A 16884-nucleotide genomic window follows, 5' to 3' on the forward strand; every position below is an offset into this window, starting at 1 on the left:
TTATAAAATGTAGAAAATAGTCAAAGTAAAGAAAAACCCTTGAATGAGTAGGTGTGTCCAAACTTTTGACAGGTACTGTATGTATAAGGGCCCCAACATGTGAACACACAAATAGGATGATGTCTGTAATAATATGTATCATACCATGCTTGGATGTATAATTCTAAATATTTCCTCATTCACTCATGATTTGCATAATGCTATCATAAGTGTACCTGCAAATTTGAAATAATCAATTTTAATGTGGTTATTATGTTGTTATGAAATGTAAAACATGGATATTGCCTCTTAATCCAGTTTGTGCTGTGAAGAAACACAGAGTTATTCTCCACCAAAACACAGCGTTCATCTCCACCAAAACACACACACAAGTGTGAAAAAAGCAACTAATTATCTAATGTATCATCTGTATGTGGATAAGCAGAAATAATTAGTGTGCACCAGATGGATACTCTGAGCCATGTAGGAGTTTGCAAATTAGGTCACTAGTTCACAAGTGAAGACAGTTAGCTAGTGTGAAGGCAGCAGAACACTTTGCATTTCATAAAACACCTTAATAACTCACTGGCTACACTACAATCTATAAAATACAACAAAACATGATTATGGTCCATACATGTTGAAGATTTTCCCTGTTACAATATTTGAATAAAAACATGAGCTGGCACAACACTCAGAAAAATTATTTTATGTGGAGGTGCTGACTACCGGTGAATAAACTATAAACTCTAAAAATAAGGAGAGTTGCACACTCCATCTATCAACTCCCAGTCGTTTATTGGGTAAATCACCAATGTCTCGGAATCACTCCGCCTCCTTCAGGGTGACGTCAAGAATGCTTGAACCAGGTTATGTAGACAAACAGTGCAATTAGTGCAACCAATAATTATTACGTTAATTAGAATCGATTGAGTGAAAATGTTAAAAATAATAGTTCATGTCATATTACATATATTCGGCTATTGTTATCATATGAAAACATAATTGAATATTGTACATAATATTAGCATCAACATACATTATTGTTAAATTCAATTTCACATATTTAATTGTTTCCTAGTTCATTTCATATTTGTTGGTTCAACCTTAATGCATAATAAGCATCAACAGGGGAACATATTAAGTGTACGCTAATAAGCTGTATAAAGAATATATCAACGTATAAGACTTGTTCATATAAGAGAGAAGTCAATATTCAGACCACTAGGGGTCAGTGTTTTTAGATAGGATAACCAGTAAGCCTCCCTTTGTAGCAGTTGGATCTCAATGTTACTTCTGCTCCTTGTTAGAGCAACACGCTCAATACAATACTTGACAAAGTATAAATATAGTGGAATAACAACAGTAACATGAAACAAATTAGTAAACATATATGATTTATTCTTACATTTGTTTAAAAAAACATGCAGGATTAACAATAACACTGTTCATATAAAAATGCAAAATATATATTTAAAATGCATCAAAAAAGTGTTGCAGTTATGTTGAGTTGTCTCCTTGGTAACTTATACATGGAAAATACCTGAAAAGTGTGTCTGTATTGTGTAGTCACACAGACTGAGCACATAGGGGCTCCTCCTTTAAAGGACAACTGGTCACAGAGAGCTTGTCAGTCACCTCTTCATAACGCGGTGAAAGATTCCCTGTGAGCTAACCTGCGGTCACCTCCTCAACACTGTCAGAGAAGTTAATTGGTCTCGTGTGCACTCCCGCAGTCAACTCTTCATCACAACACTCCCGCAGTCACCTCGTTGACAGTCAGGGACCTTGCTACTACGTTCTACCTGTGACTTCATGGTGAATGAGGGAGCCAATTCAGTATCATTACATCTTACAATTATCAGAACATTGTCATAATTACAAATATATCAGCTAAGATACCTGGGTCAAATAAGTAGAATCGCATTTTCTTTTTTCCATGACTTCATATAATCTCCCTAGAATACTGCAGATTGCATTGCTCTTTGGTTTCACACAAATAGCTGATTTGTATGTTCAACATGCACATACCACTGACAAATATTAATATATTTGTTAAAAAACAAAAAGAAAATTAAACTAATATAAATTAAATGTGCCATTATTTGTGACCCAAAAAGTAATAAGTATATCCAAGTACTGCACAGGTTTTATAGCGACTGTGTAATAACTCAAATTATAAACTGGGTGGTTTGAGCCCTGAATTCTGATTGGCTGAAAGCCATGGTATATCAGACCGTATACCACGGGTATGACAAAACGTTACATTTTTCTGCTCTAATTACGTTTGTAACCAGTGTATAATAGCAATAAGCTCCTCTGGGTTTGTGAAATATGGCCAATATACCACGGCTAAGGGCTGTTCTTAGGCACGACGCAACGCTTCTCAATCTTTAAGAAATGAATGAGCCCATTGATCGGGTAGGGAGCTGCACCCATCCACTGGCAGCATGATATTACTCTACATGTCATAAAACACAACTCACATGAAGGCACAATATACAATGCCACGCTCCATTAAAACATTTCATTTGAACTAGTACTGGAAGTGCCCTGGAATGTTTTTGCTAACTTATTTTAGCTGTATGGCACGCACACACACACACACACACACACACACACACACACACACACACACACACACACACACACACACACACACACACACACACACACAGTCAATGCCTTCCACACCTGGTAAGTAGCCCTTTGTGGAGCCTCAAGGTTCCATTTCCATGATTTCTATATTACATACAGACATGGTACGTCTTTGGTACATAGTGCTGAGAGAGGTACTTTCAAATCCTTTAAGTCCCTGATGTTTCAGGGTTTCCCCTGTTATCTCCACGTTCCTAAGCAACAACAGGATACAAAGGACACACATCGGGGATGTGCATCACCTTGGGTTTTCCACTGGAGGGACATATTGTCCTCTCAGTCTGTGCAGATGCTAGACAGTCTCGGGAGGGTTTGGCCCCGGAGAAAGAGGGAGTGTTTGAGGGAAAAAAGAGACTGTCCAGCTGGAAGGAAAACAGAGGGAGAGCTTTGGTTGACCAATCAACAGCCAGCTCAATTTGGATGATGAAAAGGATGGGACAGCTTGTGTTCCTTAAATCAATCTGGTCCCGGTTTCCCAAATGCATCTTAAGGCTAAATTCATCTTTAGAACCATTGAGCCTTAAGATGCTTTTGGGGAACCAGGCCCTGGTCCTCTTCTCAACCCAGAGAAGTAGAGGCGTTAGCTCAATTGGTAGTGCATGGGCCTTGCAACGCCAGGGTAATGGGTTTGATTCCCAGACTACCCGTACGTAAAATACATGCATGCATGACAGTAAATCACTTTGGATAAAAGCGTCTGTGAAATGGCATGTATTATAATATTATATCCAATGGCAGCCTCAATCCTATGATTCTACTGAATAATATATACTACTTTAAAGGATTCGATGTGTAATCTCACTACGCCACAATGGAAGAGTAGTATCTTGTCCTGAATGGGCAGTAATCTCTAGTACACTGTGAGCCTGTCAGACTACATAATACACCTCAGACATAGACTCTGGGTCATTAACAGTCCTGAAATATCATGAGGGTAAACCATGTTAAGGTGCCAAAAGGCTCCTCTCCAAACATAAGTATCAGAATCGTCTGAGTAAGTCCTATCCGAATGAACAAGCGGCACTGGGCACCCACTCCTCCAGAGGAAGTCCTTCCCTGCTAGACTGAGAAGTATCAGATGACCATTACATCAGCAGAATCTGGAAGAGGAGGAGAGAGCTGGGCTCACTGAAGTAAGACGGACATAAAAGTGGTTACAAAGCGAATAACCAGAAGGGTCACAGAGGTTCTCTAACCTGACCAGTCAACTTGTTTTGTCTTTGAGGCACCGATGGGACTGGAGGAGAGTATATTCCCTGTTTGTTAGTCATCCGAGAGTCTGTGGTCAGGATGGGGGGTTGTTTAGACCAGTAGCAGTGCCCCAATTATGATTGGTCAACAAAAATATTTGTATAAAAAAAATATACAGTATATATTATATAATTCATGAATTATGTTTTAAATGCTCATAAAAGTGCAGTAAATGTGTACATGTTCCTATTTTAAAACATTTAAAAAGACAGCTGTTCAGTTACTTACTACTCTGTCCCTCGCGGGTGCATATGTCATGCAAACATTGCTTATATTGTTTTGCCAGCTATTTGCTATGAGGGAGAACTGCCCCAATGAAATCGCAGGATTTCTTAGCATAAATTATAACAGTACAAAGTTAATGGACTGTCCTGGGGCACTCAAATGCGTGCTCTCTCGCGCCAGATCAGGTACAGATGTGTGCTCTATCAGGTACAGATGGCGCCAAAGCAACAATCTAATTGTAATTAACTTGTAAATAAATAACCATAGCAGTCATTGGAGCCTGTGACCTGACATCTACATCCAACAAGTGTCGAAAGACAGAGAGATATACTAGCTAGAACTTTCTCATTGGGGATCTGGTAGGACAAAAAAGCATGACGGTAGCTGGCCAATTGTATTGTTCCCCCCCCAAGTTGCTCATTTGGTTCTCTTGTAGGTGAGAGGGCGACATGTAGTGTGAACTGAAACAGCATGATCAAATTCATTAAGCCAGATACAGTCATTTTTATAAACATTGAGAAATAGTTTAGTAGATTTTTTTTGGTAAAATTAACCAGTTATCTACCTTTGACAAGCAGCTAGCTAGTTATAGCTACCTGGTAACCTGCTAGGTAGTTAGCTCCCATGCCAATTTCAAGTCTTTCTAAATATCTAACTCGGGAAATAAGGAAAATATTCAGAATGAACTGGCTAGCGCATCATGCTTTGTGACAGTATATTAGCTATATTACCCCAGTTAGATAATGTGTTTTCACTTACTGCATCTGCATGCTTGTTACGTTCTTGTTCGTTCGTGACCTGCTTCTCATTCTAAATAGTATAATCTAATCTGTTCAAAACAGTGGCAGCATGTGCAGCAGTGGTCATTTATGCTGTTGTTCAAATGCACAGATCGCTTTATATAATCTTCTCAAAGAAACTACCAGTAGCTCGAAAACTTGGCATCATATGTCATGCTGCTTTGTTGACAACTCCAACCACCTCGCGCCCCGGGCATTCAGCCAATCACCAGCCGCCACTGGTTTAGACCATGAATTGCATGTATCCCTCCGCCCCTGTAACGATGGTTAGACCATGAATTGCATGTATCCCTCCGCCCCTGTAACGATGACGTCCATCCAGATGCGCATAGCCTCAGGGGAGGGAGACACCATGTAGTACACCCTGTCATGGGTCTTCACACTAAACGTCAGACATGGGTTGGGGCTCTGGAAGGGAGGGAGGGAGGGAGGGTGGGGGAAAAAGACAGAGCAAAAAGAAAAGCAATGTCACTATAGTTTCAAAAAATGTGTTTCTTAGCATAAAATACAGATACTTTAATACTTTAAATGTGTATACCATTTGTCACATACCTTGTGTGCATTCTTTAAATGGTCATAGTAAACCTCTTCTATAGCTTGGAAGTATATGACCCCTTTCATCTTGACCTCATGTTTGTCTGTAAGAGAGCACACACTGTAGCACTGGACTGACCATGTTTATGGGAGGTGAAACAAAAACCACTTGAATCAAAGCTCTTCCAGAGTAAAACAGCATAGCTTGATGATGATGTCATCGCTGCTTTTCTTGCAGTGCTCAGTTTAAGCTACCATTTACAGCTGCAACAGACAGAGAGAGAGAGGAGAGAGAGAGAGAAGAGAGAGAGAATGTCAGAAGTCGAAGAAGGAGAGAGAAAGAGAGGGGGAGATAGTAGAAGGTACCTGCGTAGTAGGCCAGGGTCTTGCGGTTCCGGTCGAAGACAAACCAGCGTTTTTTCCAGGTCTTGATCTTACCACCCATCTTGACCAGGAACCCTCTGCAGGTTTTATTTGTGATGGCCAGGTGGTAGCAGTTGTCTGGGTTGTGTCCAGCTGCCTCGATGTGACCATGGAGGTCAAAGTCATCCTTCCTCTGAGGGAGGTAGCGTGTCAGCGGCCGGGCCTGGGGACAGGGGTCAGAGGTGTCTGGTCTGTGTCTGAAAGCTAAAGATCTGATAGACATTTTTCTTTCAAATGTCATAGTTGCTTTGAAGCATTTTAAAGCTATGGCCTAATTCAATTACCATGCATCTGAAATTATTAGTATTATGAGTCTTGGCCCATCCCTTTCTGGATCTCTCACCTGTGCCCTCTGTTTCTCGCGTAACTTCACCTCCCTCTCGATCATTTTCTGCCTCCTGCTGGTCTCCTCCTGCAGTCTCTTCTCCAGGTCCTCCCTCCTCCTCCGCTCCTCCTCCAGGGCCTGCTTACGCACCTCCATCTCACGCTCCTATACACGCCACACACAGAAAGTTACAGCATGGTCAACACACACACAAAAAGAACGGTAAGAGATGGTTTTAGTTATGAAGGCTTCATTACCTTGTGCTCAAGGAGTCGATGCTTGTCAGCCTGGGCTTCTCGTAACAAACGTTCCATCTCCTTAATCTTTCCTACGTTGGATGTGCTGGCACTGTGGAAAAAAAGGTTTCATAAACACAAAGCAAGGAGAGTACACACGCCCACCAGAAAAAGGACTGTCCATCCTGGAACCTATTTAGTGTGAGTTCAATTCCAGACCAGGGCCCTTACTATAAAGTTAACAAACACTGCACCTCTGCACCAGTCATACCATCACATTCTGTACAATGTATAGACCATACATTTGCTCTCATATTTTTCCATCCTGTATATACTGCATGTACTGACCAAGATCACACTCACACATTTTTTAAGTTTTTTAAAATGTAACCTTTAACTCTCACACACTTAACCAATTTTAACTTTCTGGGTGGTCCTAGGTGTACAGAATCAGTCAAGTAGAAAACACATCTCTTCTGCTTATTAAAAAACACTTATTCTGCTTATAAAACTGGGTGTGAGACAGCTGGACAACATATGCCCAAGACACGTTCAGCATCCTCACTAACAAAATAAAATGTTCTGATCCCACAAGTAAATGTTCTGGTCCACCTTGGTCAATTCAGAGTAAGGATTTGGAGACCTCTTATGTTGATAAATGTGTTTCTTTATAGGCTACCTGCCGACACATGCAGAGATATAAAAATAAACATTGTTTTCCCATTGTAACAGGATATCCTGAAGATTTAGAATTAATCTAATAGTTTCACTTGGAAGAGCATGAGATCATGAGCATGAGCCTCTTCTCTACAACAGACAACCAAGCACCAACAAACAAGCTCTTTACTCACATCAGATTCAACCTCTTGGCACTATCCCAGCGACACAGTAACAGTACTGATGGGCTGGATCTCCACTGTGGCTGGGCCCCTTCACTGAAACCACAGCTGTGTGTAACCTGACACTTCTGCACCAGCCTCAGCCATCCCAGTCTCTGCTGGTCAGCCCACCAACTGGGGCTCTCACCCTGCCTCACTCCTGCCTGTTTCACTCAGCTTCACTCCTGAACACTTCACTCAGCTTCATGCCTGATCGCTTCACTCAGCTTCACGCCTGATCGCTTCACTCAGCTTCACGCCTGATCGCTTCACTCAGCTTCACGCCTGATCGCTTCACTCAGCTTCACGCCTGAACGCTTCACTCAGCTTCACGCCTGAACGCTTCACTCAGCTTCACTCAGCTTCACGCCTGAACGCTTCACTCAGCTTCACGCCTGAACGCTTCACTCAGCTTCACGCCTGAACGCTTCACTCAGCTTCACGCCTGATCACTTCACGCCTGAACGCTTCACTCAGCTTCACACCTGAACGCTTCACTCAGCTTCACACCTGATCACTTCACTCAGCTTCACGCCTGATCACTTCACGCCTGAATGCTTCACACAGCTTCACGCCTGATCGCTTCACTCAGCTTCACGCCTGATCGCTTCACTCAGCTTCACGCCTGATCGCTTCACTCAGCTTCACGCCTGAACGCTTCACTCAGCTTCACGCCTGATAACTTCACGCCTGATCGCTTCACGCCTGAACGTTTCACTCAGCTTCACGCCTGATCACTTCACGCCTGAACGCTTCACACAGCTTCACGCCTGATCGCTTCACTCAGCTTCACGCCTGAACGCTTCACTCAGCTTCACGCCTGATCGCTTCACGCCTGAACGTTTCACTCAGCTTCACGCCTGATCACTTCACGCCTGAACGCTTCACACAGCTTCACGCCTGATCGCTTCACTCAGCTTCACGCCTGATCGCTTCACTCAGCTTCACGCCTGATCGCTTCACGCCTGATCGCTTCACTCAGCTTCACGCCTGAACGCTTCACTCAGCTTCACGCCTGAACGCTTCACTCAGCTTCACGCCTGAACGCTTCACTCAGCTTCACGCCTGAACGCTTCACTCAGCTTCACGCCTGAACGCTTCACTCAGCTTCACGCCTGAACGCTTCGCTGAAAATCACAGAACTTGGAAAGAACCATAATATGGAATGATGCTGAGTCACATCTCTCATTCATAACATGTCTCTTACATGCCATGCCCCCGGTTCTTCTCTGAATAAAAATGCTCTTTAAACTAATGTCACATTGAGCTAACAATGGTCATACTTTAACAGTGGGCCTTCTTGAATCATTGTGCTACTTGAACAATGGTCCTACAGTTCTCTCTATCACCTGGAGATGTTGTCTGGGGAGCAGGCAGAGATGCTGGTCTCCATGCTGTCCGAGCTGTCCATACTGCGCGTGTCAAAGCCATGGCCATTGTCTGCGTAGTGGAAGGGGTCCAGGAAGACATTGGACTCAGACACGGTCCTGCTACACAGGTCAACCAGTCTCTGTCTGTTCTCACTCATGTACAGGTGGCTATGGCCTGCTGAGAGACAGATGAACACACATACAGACATACTCTTTATTAAGCATTTTATCAGATTAGATTAAACATTTAAAAATGTTTGTTGCTGGTTAACTGTCCCAACTTATTTGCAGTTGGTCAGAGGGCATTGCTGATACACAAATAGTATATTTCCCTCCAACACTGAAATGGGCATGGTCATTCAACCCCCTCACACCTGTTCCCAAAGGCTCTAGTTACTTCTGCTTGAGATACTATCAGAGTATAGCTGAACATGTCTTTCCTGCTCAGGTCGATGCTAATGGACACTGGGGGAAAGATGCCCTGTGGCAGTCCATGTTAACTAACAGATTGACATGCAATAGTGACCACTCAAGAAATGAAAAGCTATGAATGTCTATCTCTGCAGCATGTAGCTAGCATGCCGTGAGAAACAGGCAGCAGGTGCGGAGAGAAGCAGGGAATCCATGAATGATTAGAGAAAAGCTAGAGAGAGACAGAGAGATAATGAGATGGTGTTACAAACCTGAACAGAAATATAAAACGCAACATGTAAAGTGTTGGTCCCATGTTTCATGAGTTGAAATAAAAGATCCCAGAAATGTTCCATATGCACAAAAAGCTTATTTCTCTAAAATGTTGTGCACAAATGTGTTTACATCCCTGTTAGTATTTCTCCATTGCCAAGATAATCCATCCTGACAGGTGTGACATATCATGAAACAGCATGATCATTACACAGGTGCATCTTGTGCTGGCCACTCTAAAATGTGCAGTTGTCACACAACACAATGCCACAGATGTCTCAAGATTTGAGGGAGAGTGCATTTGGCATGCTGACTAAAGGAATGTAACGTTCATGTCTCTACCATAAGCCACCTCCGATGTCGTTTTAGAGAATTTGGCAGTGCGTCCAACCGGCCCGATAACTACAGACCATGTGCAACCATGTCAGCCCAGGACCCTCACATTCGGTTTCTTCACTTTTGGGATCATCTTAACTTAAACCAGCCACCAGGACAGCTGATGAAACTGTAGGTTTGCACAAGCAAAGAATTTCTGCACAAACTGTCAGAAACCGTCTCAGGGAAGCTCATCTGCGTGCTCGTCATCCTCACCAGGGTCTTGACCTGACTGCAGTTCGGCGTCGTAACTAACTTCAGTGGGAAAATGCTCACCTTCGATGGACACTGGCACACTGGAGAAGTGTGCTCTTCCCGGATTAATCCCGGTTTCAACTGTAGTGGGCAGATGGCAGACAGAATGTATGGCGTCGTGTGGGTGAGTAGTTTGCTGATGTCAACGTTGTGAACAGAGTGCCCCATGGTGGTGGTGGGGTTATGGTGTAGGCAGCCATAAGCTACGGACAACTAATATTGAACTTCTAGACAATAGGTCATTAGAGGCATCATAAAAATACAAATTGAAGTATGCCCAGACATGCACACAAGTTAACAAAACAAAAAACAGTTTTTGCTCACCCTTGAGCAGGCGTCGAGTTTCCAGAACTCTGGGAGAGATAGAGAGACCCCGGGGGATGATACTACCACAGCTGGAGCTCTGGGAAAGAGGCAGGTGGGACTGCAGAGTAGACAGACGGACATAACAGAGAGTGAGATGACCTGGTAAGTATCTCTCTAACCCAATGCTCCAGTAATCAGATGCGGCGACTCTGGGATTCAATGGCATTATCAATTAATGATTAAATTAGAGAAATGAAGGTCCTGACGGACTAGAGTTGTGCACTGCTGATCTAACCCCTGTGGTTGTCCTCTGCACAGTACGCCCCAAGGAGGAGAGGTTGATCTGGCTCCCCAAATTCTCACCTTGGGGAACAGGCTGCGGACCAGGGAGGGGAGGTTGGTCCCCCATGCTCACCATAGGGGACAGGCTGCGGCCCAGGGAGGGGAGGTTGGTCCCCCATGCTCACCATAGGGGACAGGCTGCGGACCAGGGAGGGGAGGTTGGTCCCCCATGCTCACCATAGGGGACAGGCTGTGGCCCAGGGAGGGGAGGTTGGTCCCCCATGCTCACCATAGGGGACAGGCTGTGGCCCAGGGAGGGGAGGTTGGTCCCCCATGCTCACCTTAGGGGACTGGCTGCCCCCAGAAAGAGGAGGTTGGTTTGGCTCCCCCATGATCACATTAGGGGACAGGCTGCAGCCCAGGGAGAGGAGGTTGGTCTGGCTCCCCCATGTTCACCTTAGGGGACAGGCTGCAGCCCAGGGAGGGGAGGTTGGTCCCCCATGCTCACCTTAGGGGACAGGCTGCGGCCCAGGGAGAGGAGGTTGGTCTGGCTCCCCCATGCTCACCTTAGGGGACAGGCTGCAGCCCAGGGAGGGGAGGTTGGTCTGGCTCCCCCATGCTCACCTTAGGGGACAGGCTGCAGCCCAGGGAGAGGAGGTTGGTCTGGCTCCCCATGCTCACCTTAGGGGACAGGCTGCGGACCAGGGAGGGGAGGTTGGTCCTCCATGCTCACCTTAGGGGACAGGCTGCCCCCAGGAAGAGGAGGTTGGTCGCCTATGCTCACCTTAGGGGACAGGCTGCGGCCCAGGGTAGAGCTGCTGTAGTGACTGAGGGCCTGCTGGCTCCTCTTACGTGGCAGAGTGTCATTGAGGTGGGAGGTGTTCTCCTTACTGCCCCGCCTCCTCTCCTCTAGAAAGCGGAAGTGCTGCACAGACCAGAACAGATACATCAACATGTTAAAGGAATAAAGGTTGTGGATGAAACACATGAAATATCATTGTACGCTGACGATGTTGTAGTATAGTATGTCTGACCCTGTGAAGTCTGTCCCAAAGCTAATAGAACGTCTTAAATCAATGTGGCGGTTACTCCAGGTACAATATGAATGTTAATAAAACAGAGCACTGGCCTTTAATACACATATCACCTGCTATATAAAAACATTGTTCTCTTTTAAGTTGTCAAATGAAGCTACCACACATCTAGGAAAAACTATAGCTGCTGATCTGGATAACTTATACAAAGCCAACTACACCAAGCTGATAGATAGAATCAAAGGAGATCTGGACTGCTGGTCTGTGTTGCCCCTCACCGTATCGGGAAGGGTAGAATCAATAACAATGAACGTATTACCTAGATTATTGTTCCCTTTTCAAACACTTCCAATTTGACAACCAAAATCTGTTTGTGCTATTAGATAAACTCATCTCCAGATGTATCTGGCAGGGACGACATCCCAGGGTCAGATATAAAGTACAAAAAAAAAACACACAAAAAAAAACAGGGAGGATGTGAACTCCCCAATCTGAAACACTACTGGCTTGCAACCCAATGTAGGGCCATGACAGTATGTCTGAAGCTGCAGATGTCTGGAAATAGAAAAGTCAGGCTTTACTTTGGTCCCTCTGCCCGTACTCCCATTCACCGAGGAAAATATATTGAGTGAGTTGTGGGAAATGGGCAGGAACCACATAAAAAGAACGGAAAGAGACAAAGCGAGTTTTCAACCTTACTACAGGAATCTCAGTGTTTTCACCCATTGTACATATGAAGGGTTTTAAGCCACTACGATTAGACACAGGTTTTAGAAACTGGGCACATTTGAAACTTCAATACATCCATCAATTACATGAACAGGATACTCAAAAATCATTTGAAAGGCTGAGCTCTGAGTTTAATATACCAAGGTCAGACTTCTTCAGGTATCTACAAGTACGAAGCTTTCTATCCAAACACCAAATCTGGATAAGGTTACAATGCACCCCCACGGCCATAGAACAACACTTAGCCAGACAACTAACTTATACAGTGCTTTATCCTCCATGAAACAAGATAACACATAGATTCTTAGACAGAGTTGGTAAGGTGAACTTCATCGAGATAAGTGAAGAGCCATGGTTAGATATATTCTCTGAAGCTCATAAAGTTACCAATGCAAATTCATGGAGGGGAATTCAGTGGGAAAAATGTGTTTCTTTCAGAACCCACAGATCCCATGTTAGCCATTCTTGGATCCAAATGATATTTGTTACAAATACTTTTCATTGCAGCTAAAAAAAAAAGCTCTGCATTAAGATGGTCCCAGAAAGAATGGCAATTAAATAATGGCAAGAGTGGCAATTATAAGAACAATATACAAAAAAAAAAGAAGTCACATTTAGATTAAGGTTAAAGCAAGATACATTTGTGGACATGTGGTCATTACTAACTGTGAACATGGAGATTCAGTGGGACTAGAGATTGTGTCTGATCAATTATCTCTTACTCTTTATGGACTCTACATATTAACTGATTCCGTCAACGTATGTACACAACCCAACCCACTCGGGGTGTGGTGTGTCTTGCTAGTGGCATTTTTTGTTTATTTTAAATGTTTTGTTGTTGTTTTTTCTTGTATGTATTTGTTGCTTTTGTTTATGTGTCTTATCTTTCAATAACAATCCCTGCAGTACCTGTATGTTGGAATTGAATGCAAAAAAATTATGTTGAATGCAAAAAAAAAGAAACATGGAAACGATACAGGACTTCCATTCATAGAAAATAGGAGGTTTTTCAGAAAGGAACCCAGTCAGGCATTTCACTCATGCACTGTGAGGCTCTTTAGAAGAGACCGCTGCCATCTGCTGGCCAGACATATGCACTGTTAGTAGTGTATTGTACATCATACCTCCTTCATGGCAACAGGGTTGTTTGGGAAGGCCTGCCCTCCAGTCAGTTCAGCATACTTCCTCTCCAGAGAAGCCAGGTTCTCCCTCTCCTAGAGACACACAGACTGTCAGTCAAACAACGGTCAAGATATACAGATACAAAACAGAACCAGTACACAAAAACCTTCTTACCCTCTGAAGCATCAGGAGCAGGTTGTTCTTCTCTTTTAGGAAGCTGTCCTTCTCTCGCTGAGACTGCTGAGTAATCTGTGTAGACTGCTTCTTCAGGGTCAGGAGTCTCTCCTTGCGTGTGACAGTACTACGCTGGTAATCTGCTATCTCTCTGAGTAGTTGCTGGGTCTGACCCTCCTTCCCCTCGTCCTGACCACTCGCTCTTTCCAGCTGCTGGAACTCCAGGTCCTCATTACGCTTCCTCTCCACCACCAGCACCTCAACATCCTGACGAACAGCAGACACACACACACACACACACACACATCAATTAAGGTTCAGAATGCACTGGCTTTGGGCGGGTCCTTGTGTGGAGGATTCAAACTAGCAGACAGACAAATAGACCATAATAATGAGCTCCCATTATCCTGTAATGCCAATAAAATTCCTTAGCTAGCTAACAACAACCTACAATCTCCTTTGCACATACTTCATGCCACTGCACTTTCCATTCTTGGATGGGACCACTGCTACTCCCATTTTCAAAATGCCTACAAGGCCTTCCCCCACCCTCCCTTCAGTAATCAGATCACAACTCCATTTTGCTCCTCCCTTCCTGTAGGCAGAAACTCAAACAGGAAGCACCCGCGCTAAGGTATATTTGCTGCTGGTCTGACCAATTGGAATCCATGCTTCAAGATTGGTTTGACCACACGGACTGGAATATGTTCCAGGTAGCCTCTGAGAATAACATTGGCGATTACATGGACATGGTGACTGAGTTAATCAGAAAGTGTATAGAGGATGTTGTTCCCACTGTGACTATTAAAAACTACCCAAACCAGAAACCGAGGATAGATTGCATCATTCACGCAAAACTGAAAGTGTGAACAACCGCATTTAACCATGGCAAGGTGACTGGGAATATGTTAGAATACAAACAGTGTAGGTTTTCCCCCTGTAAGGCAATCAAACATTCAAAACATCAGTCCAGAGAAAAAGTGTCGCAATTCAACGGCTCAGACACAAGACGGACGTGGCAGGGTCTACAGAGAATCACGGATTACAAAGGGAAAACCAGCCACATCGCAGACACCAACGTCTTGCTCCCGGACAAGCTAAACAGCTTCTTTGCTCGCTTTGAGGATAACACAGTGCCACTGACACGGCCCGCTACCAAGGACTGTGGGCTCTCCTTCTCCCTGGCCAACATTAACCCTCATAAGACGGCCGGGTCAGACGGCATCCCTAGCCACGTCCTCAGAGCATGCGCAGACCAGCTGGCTGGAGTGTTTACGGACATATTCAATCTCTCCCTATCCCAGTCTGCTGTCCCCACTTGCTTCAAGATGTCCACGATTCTTCCTGTACCCAAGAAAGCAAAGGTAACTTAACTAAATGACTATCACTCACTTCTGTCATCATGAAGTGTTTTGAGAGGCAAGGTAAGGATCATATCACCTCTACCTTACCTGACACACTAAACCCACTTCAATTTGCTTACCACCCTAATAGGGTCTGAACCCCACCCTGTGCAACTGGGTCCTGGACTTCCTGACGGGGGTGGTGCGGTCTGCCCAACGCATCACCAGGGGCACACTGCCTGCCCTCCAGGACACGATGTCACAGGAAGGCCAAAAAGATCATCAAGCACATCAACCACCCGAGCCACGGCCTGTTCACTTCGCTATCATCCGTAGGTCAGTACAGGTGTATCAAAGCTGGGACTGAGAGACTGAAATACAGCTTCTATCTCAATGCCATCAGACTGTTAAATAGCCATCACTAGCCAGGCTACCACCTGGTTACTCAGCCCTGCACCATAGAGGCTGCTGCCCTATATACATAGCCATGGAATCACTGGCCACTTTAATAATGGAACACTAGTCACTAGCTTTTGTACTATATTTTAGTCAATGCCACTCCGACATTGCTCATCCAAATATATTTCTTGATTTGATTAATTTACTTTTAGATGTGTGTATTATTGTGAATTTTTAGATACCACTGCACTGTTGGAGCTAGGAACACAAGCATTTTGCTACACCCACAATAATATCTGCAAAAAATGTGCATGTGACCAATAACATTTGATTTGATTTGACTATCTCTGTCTGAACCATAACAGAAAGGCCATCAAGTGAAACCAGGGACAAGAAGGGAGCTGTCTGAGTGAGACAGGGAGGATATGAGGACATCTATAAAAGGGAGAGAAGGGCCAAAGAGGAGGACTCTATGTGCACCACAGAAACAGAACACAAAGGAAAACCCATGGTGATTACAAGGAGTGGGGGGGGAGTTAGGAGGAGGGGCAGCCAGAGAGGAGGAGGGTTAGCCAGAGAGGAGGAGGATGAGGGTTAGCCAGAGAGGAGGGTTAGCCAGAGAGGAGGGTTAGCCAGAGAGGAGGAGGAGGGTTAGCCAGAGAGGAGGGTTAGCCAGAGAGGAGGGTTAGCCAGAGAGGAGGAGGAGGAGGGTTAGCCAGAGAGGAGGGTTAGCCAGAGAGGAGGGTTAGCCAGAGAGGAGGAGGGTTAGCCAGAGAGGAGGGGCAGCCAGAGAGGAGGAGGGTTAGCCAGAGAGGAGGAGGAGGAGGGTTAGCCAGAGAGGAGGGTTAGCCAGAGAGGAGGGTTAGCCAGAGAGGAGGAGGAGGGTTAGCCAGAGAGGAGAAGGAGGAGGGTTAGCCAGAGAGGAGGACGAGGGTTAGCCAGAGAGGAGAAGGAGGAGGGTTAGCCAGAGAGGAGGAGGAGGGTTAGCCAGAGAGGAGAAGGAGGAGGGTTAGCCAGAGAGGAGAAGGAGGGTTAGCCAGAGAGGAGAAGGAGGAGGGTTAGCCAGAGAGGAGAAGGAGGAGGGTTAGCCAGAGAGGAGAAGGAGGAGGGTTAGCCAGAGAGGAGGAGGAGGGGGGTTAGCCAGAGAGGAGGAGGAGGGTTAGCCAGAGAGGAGGAGGAGGGTTACCCAGAGAGGAGAAGGAGAGTTAGCCAGAGAGGAGGAGGAGGGTTAGCCAGAGAGGAGAAGGAGGAGGGTTAGCCAGAGAGGAGAAGGAGGAGGGTTAGCCAGAGAGGAGAAGGAGGAGGGTTAGCCAGAGAGGAGGAGGAGGGTTAGCCAGAGAGGAGAAGGAGGGTTAGCCAGAGAGGAGGAGGAGGGTTAGCCAGAGAGGAGGAGGAGGGTTAGCCAGAGAGGAGGAGGAGGGTTAGCCAGAGAGGAGAAGGAGGAGGGTTAGCCAGAGAGGAGGAGGAGGGTTAGCCAGAGAGGAGGAGGAGGGTTAGCCAGA

The 16884-nt window shown here is 45.1% G+C and overlaps 1 protein-coding gene across 1 annotated transcript in view; it reads right to left on the bottom strand.

The window, feature by feature from the left end:
* Nucleotides 1-1359: 1359 nt before the first annotated feature.
* Nucleotides 1360-16884, bottom strand: part of LOC118385053 (pleckstrin homology-like domain family B member 2) — a 39799-nt gene continuing 24274 nt past the window's right edge. The window contains 11 exon segments of the mRNA XM_052520847.1: nt 1360-5321; nt 5466-5551; nt 5814-6033; nt 6214-6360; nt 6453-6543; nt 8659-8857; nt 10015-10074; nt 10318-10417; nt 11366-11506; nt 13469-13558; nt 13641-13907. Coding sequence (XP_052376807.1) covers nt 5181-5321; nt 5466-5551; nt 5814-6033; nt 6214-6360; nt 6453-6543; nt 8659-8857; nt 10015-10074; nt 10318-10417; nt 11366-11506; nt 13469-13558; nt 13641-13907 — 1542 coding nt within the window. The 3' untranslated portion in view covers nt 1360-5180.

The sequence above is a fragment of the Oncorhynchus keta genome, chromosome 6 (assembly GCF_023373465.1).
Source record: "Oncorhynchus keta strain PuntledgeMale-10-30-2019 chromosome 6, Oket_V2, whole genome shotgun sequence".
In the NCBI taxonomy this organism is placed as follows: Eukaryota; Metazoa; Chordata; class Actinopteri; order Salmoniformes; family Salmonidae; genus Oncorhynchus; species Oncorhynchus keta.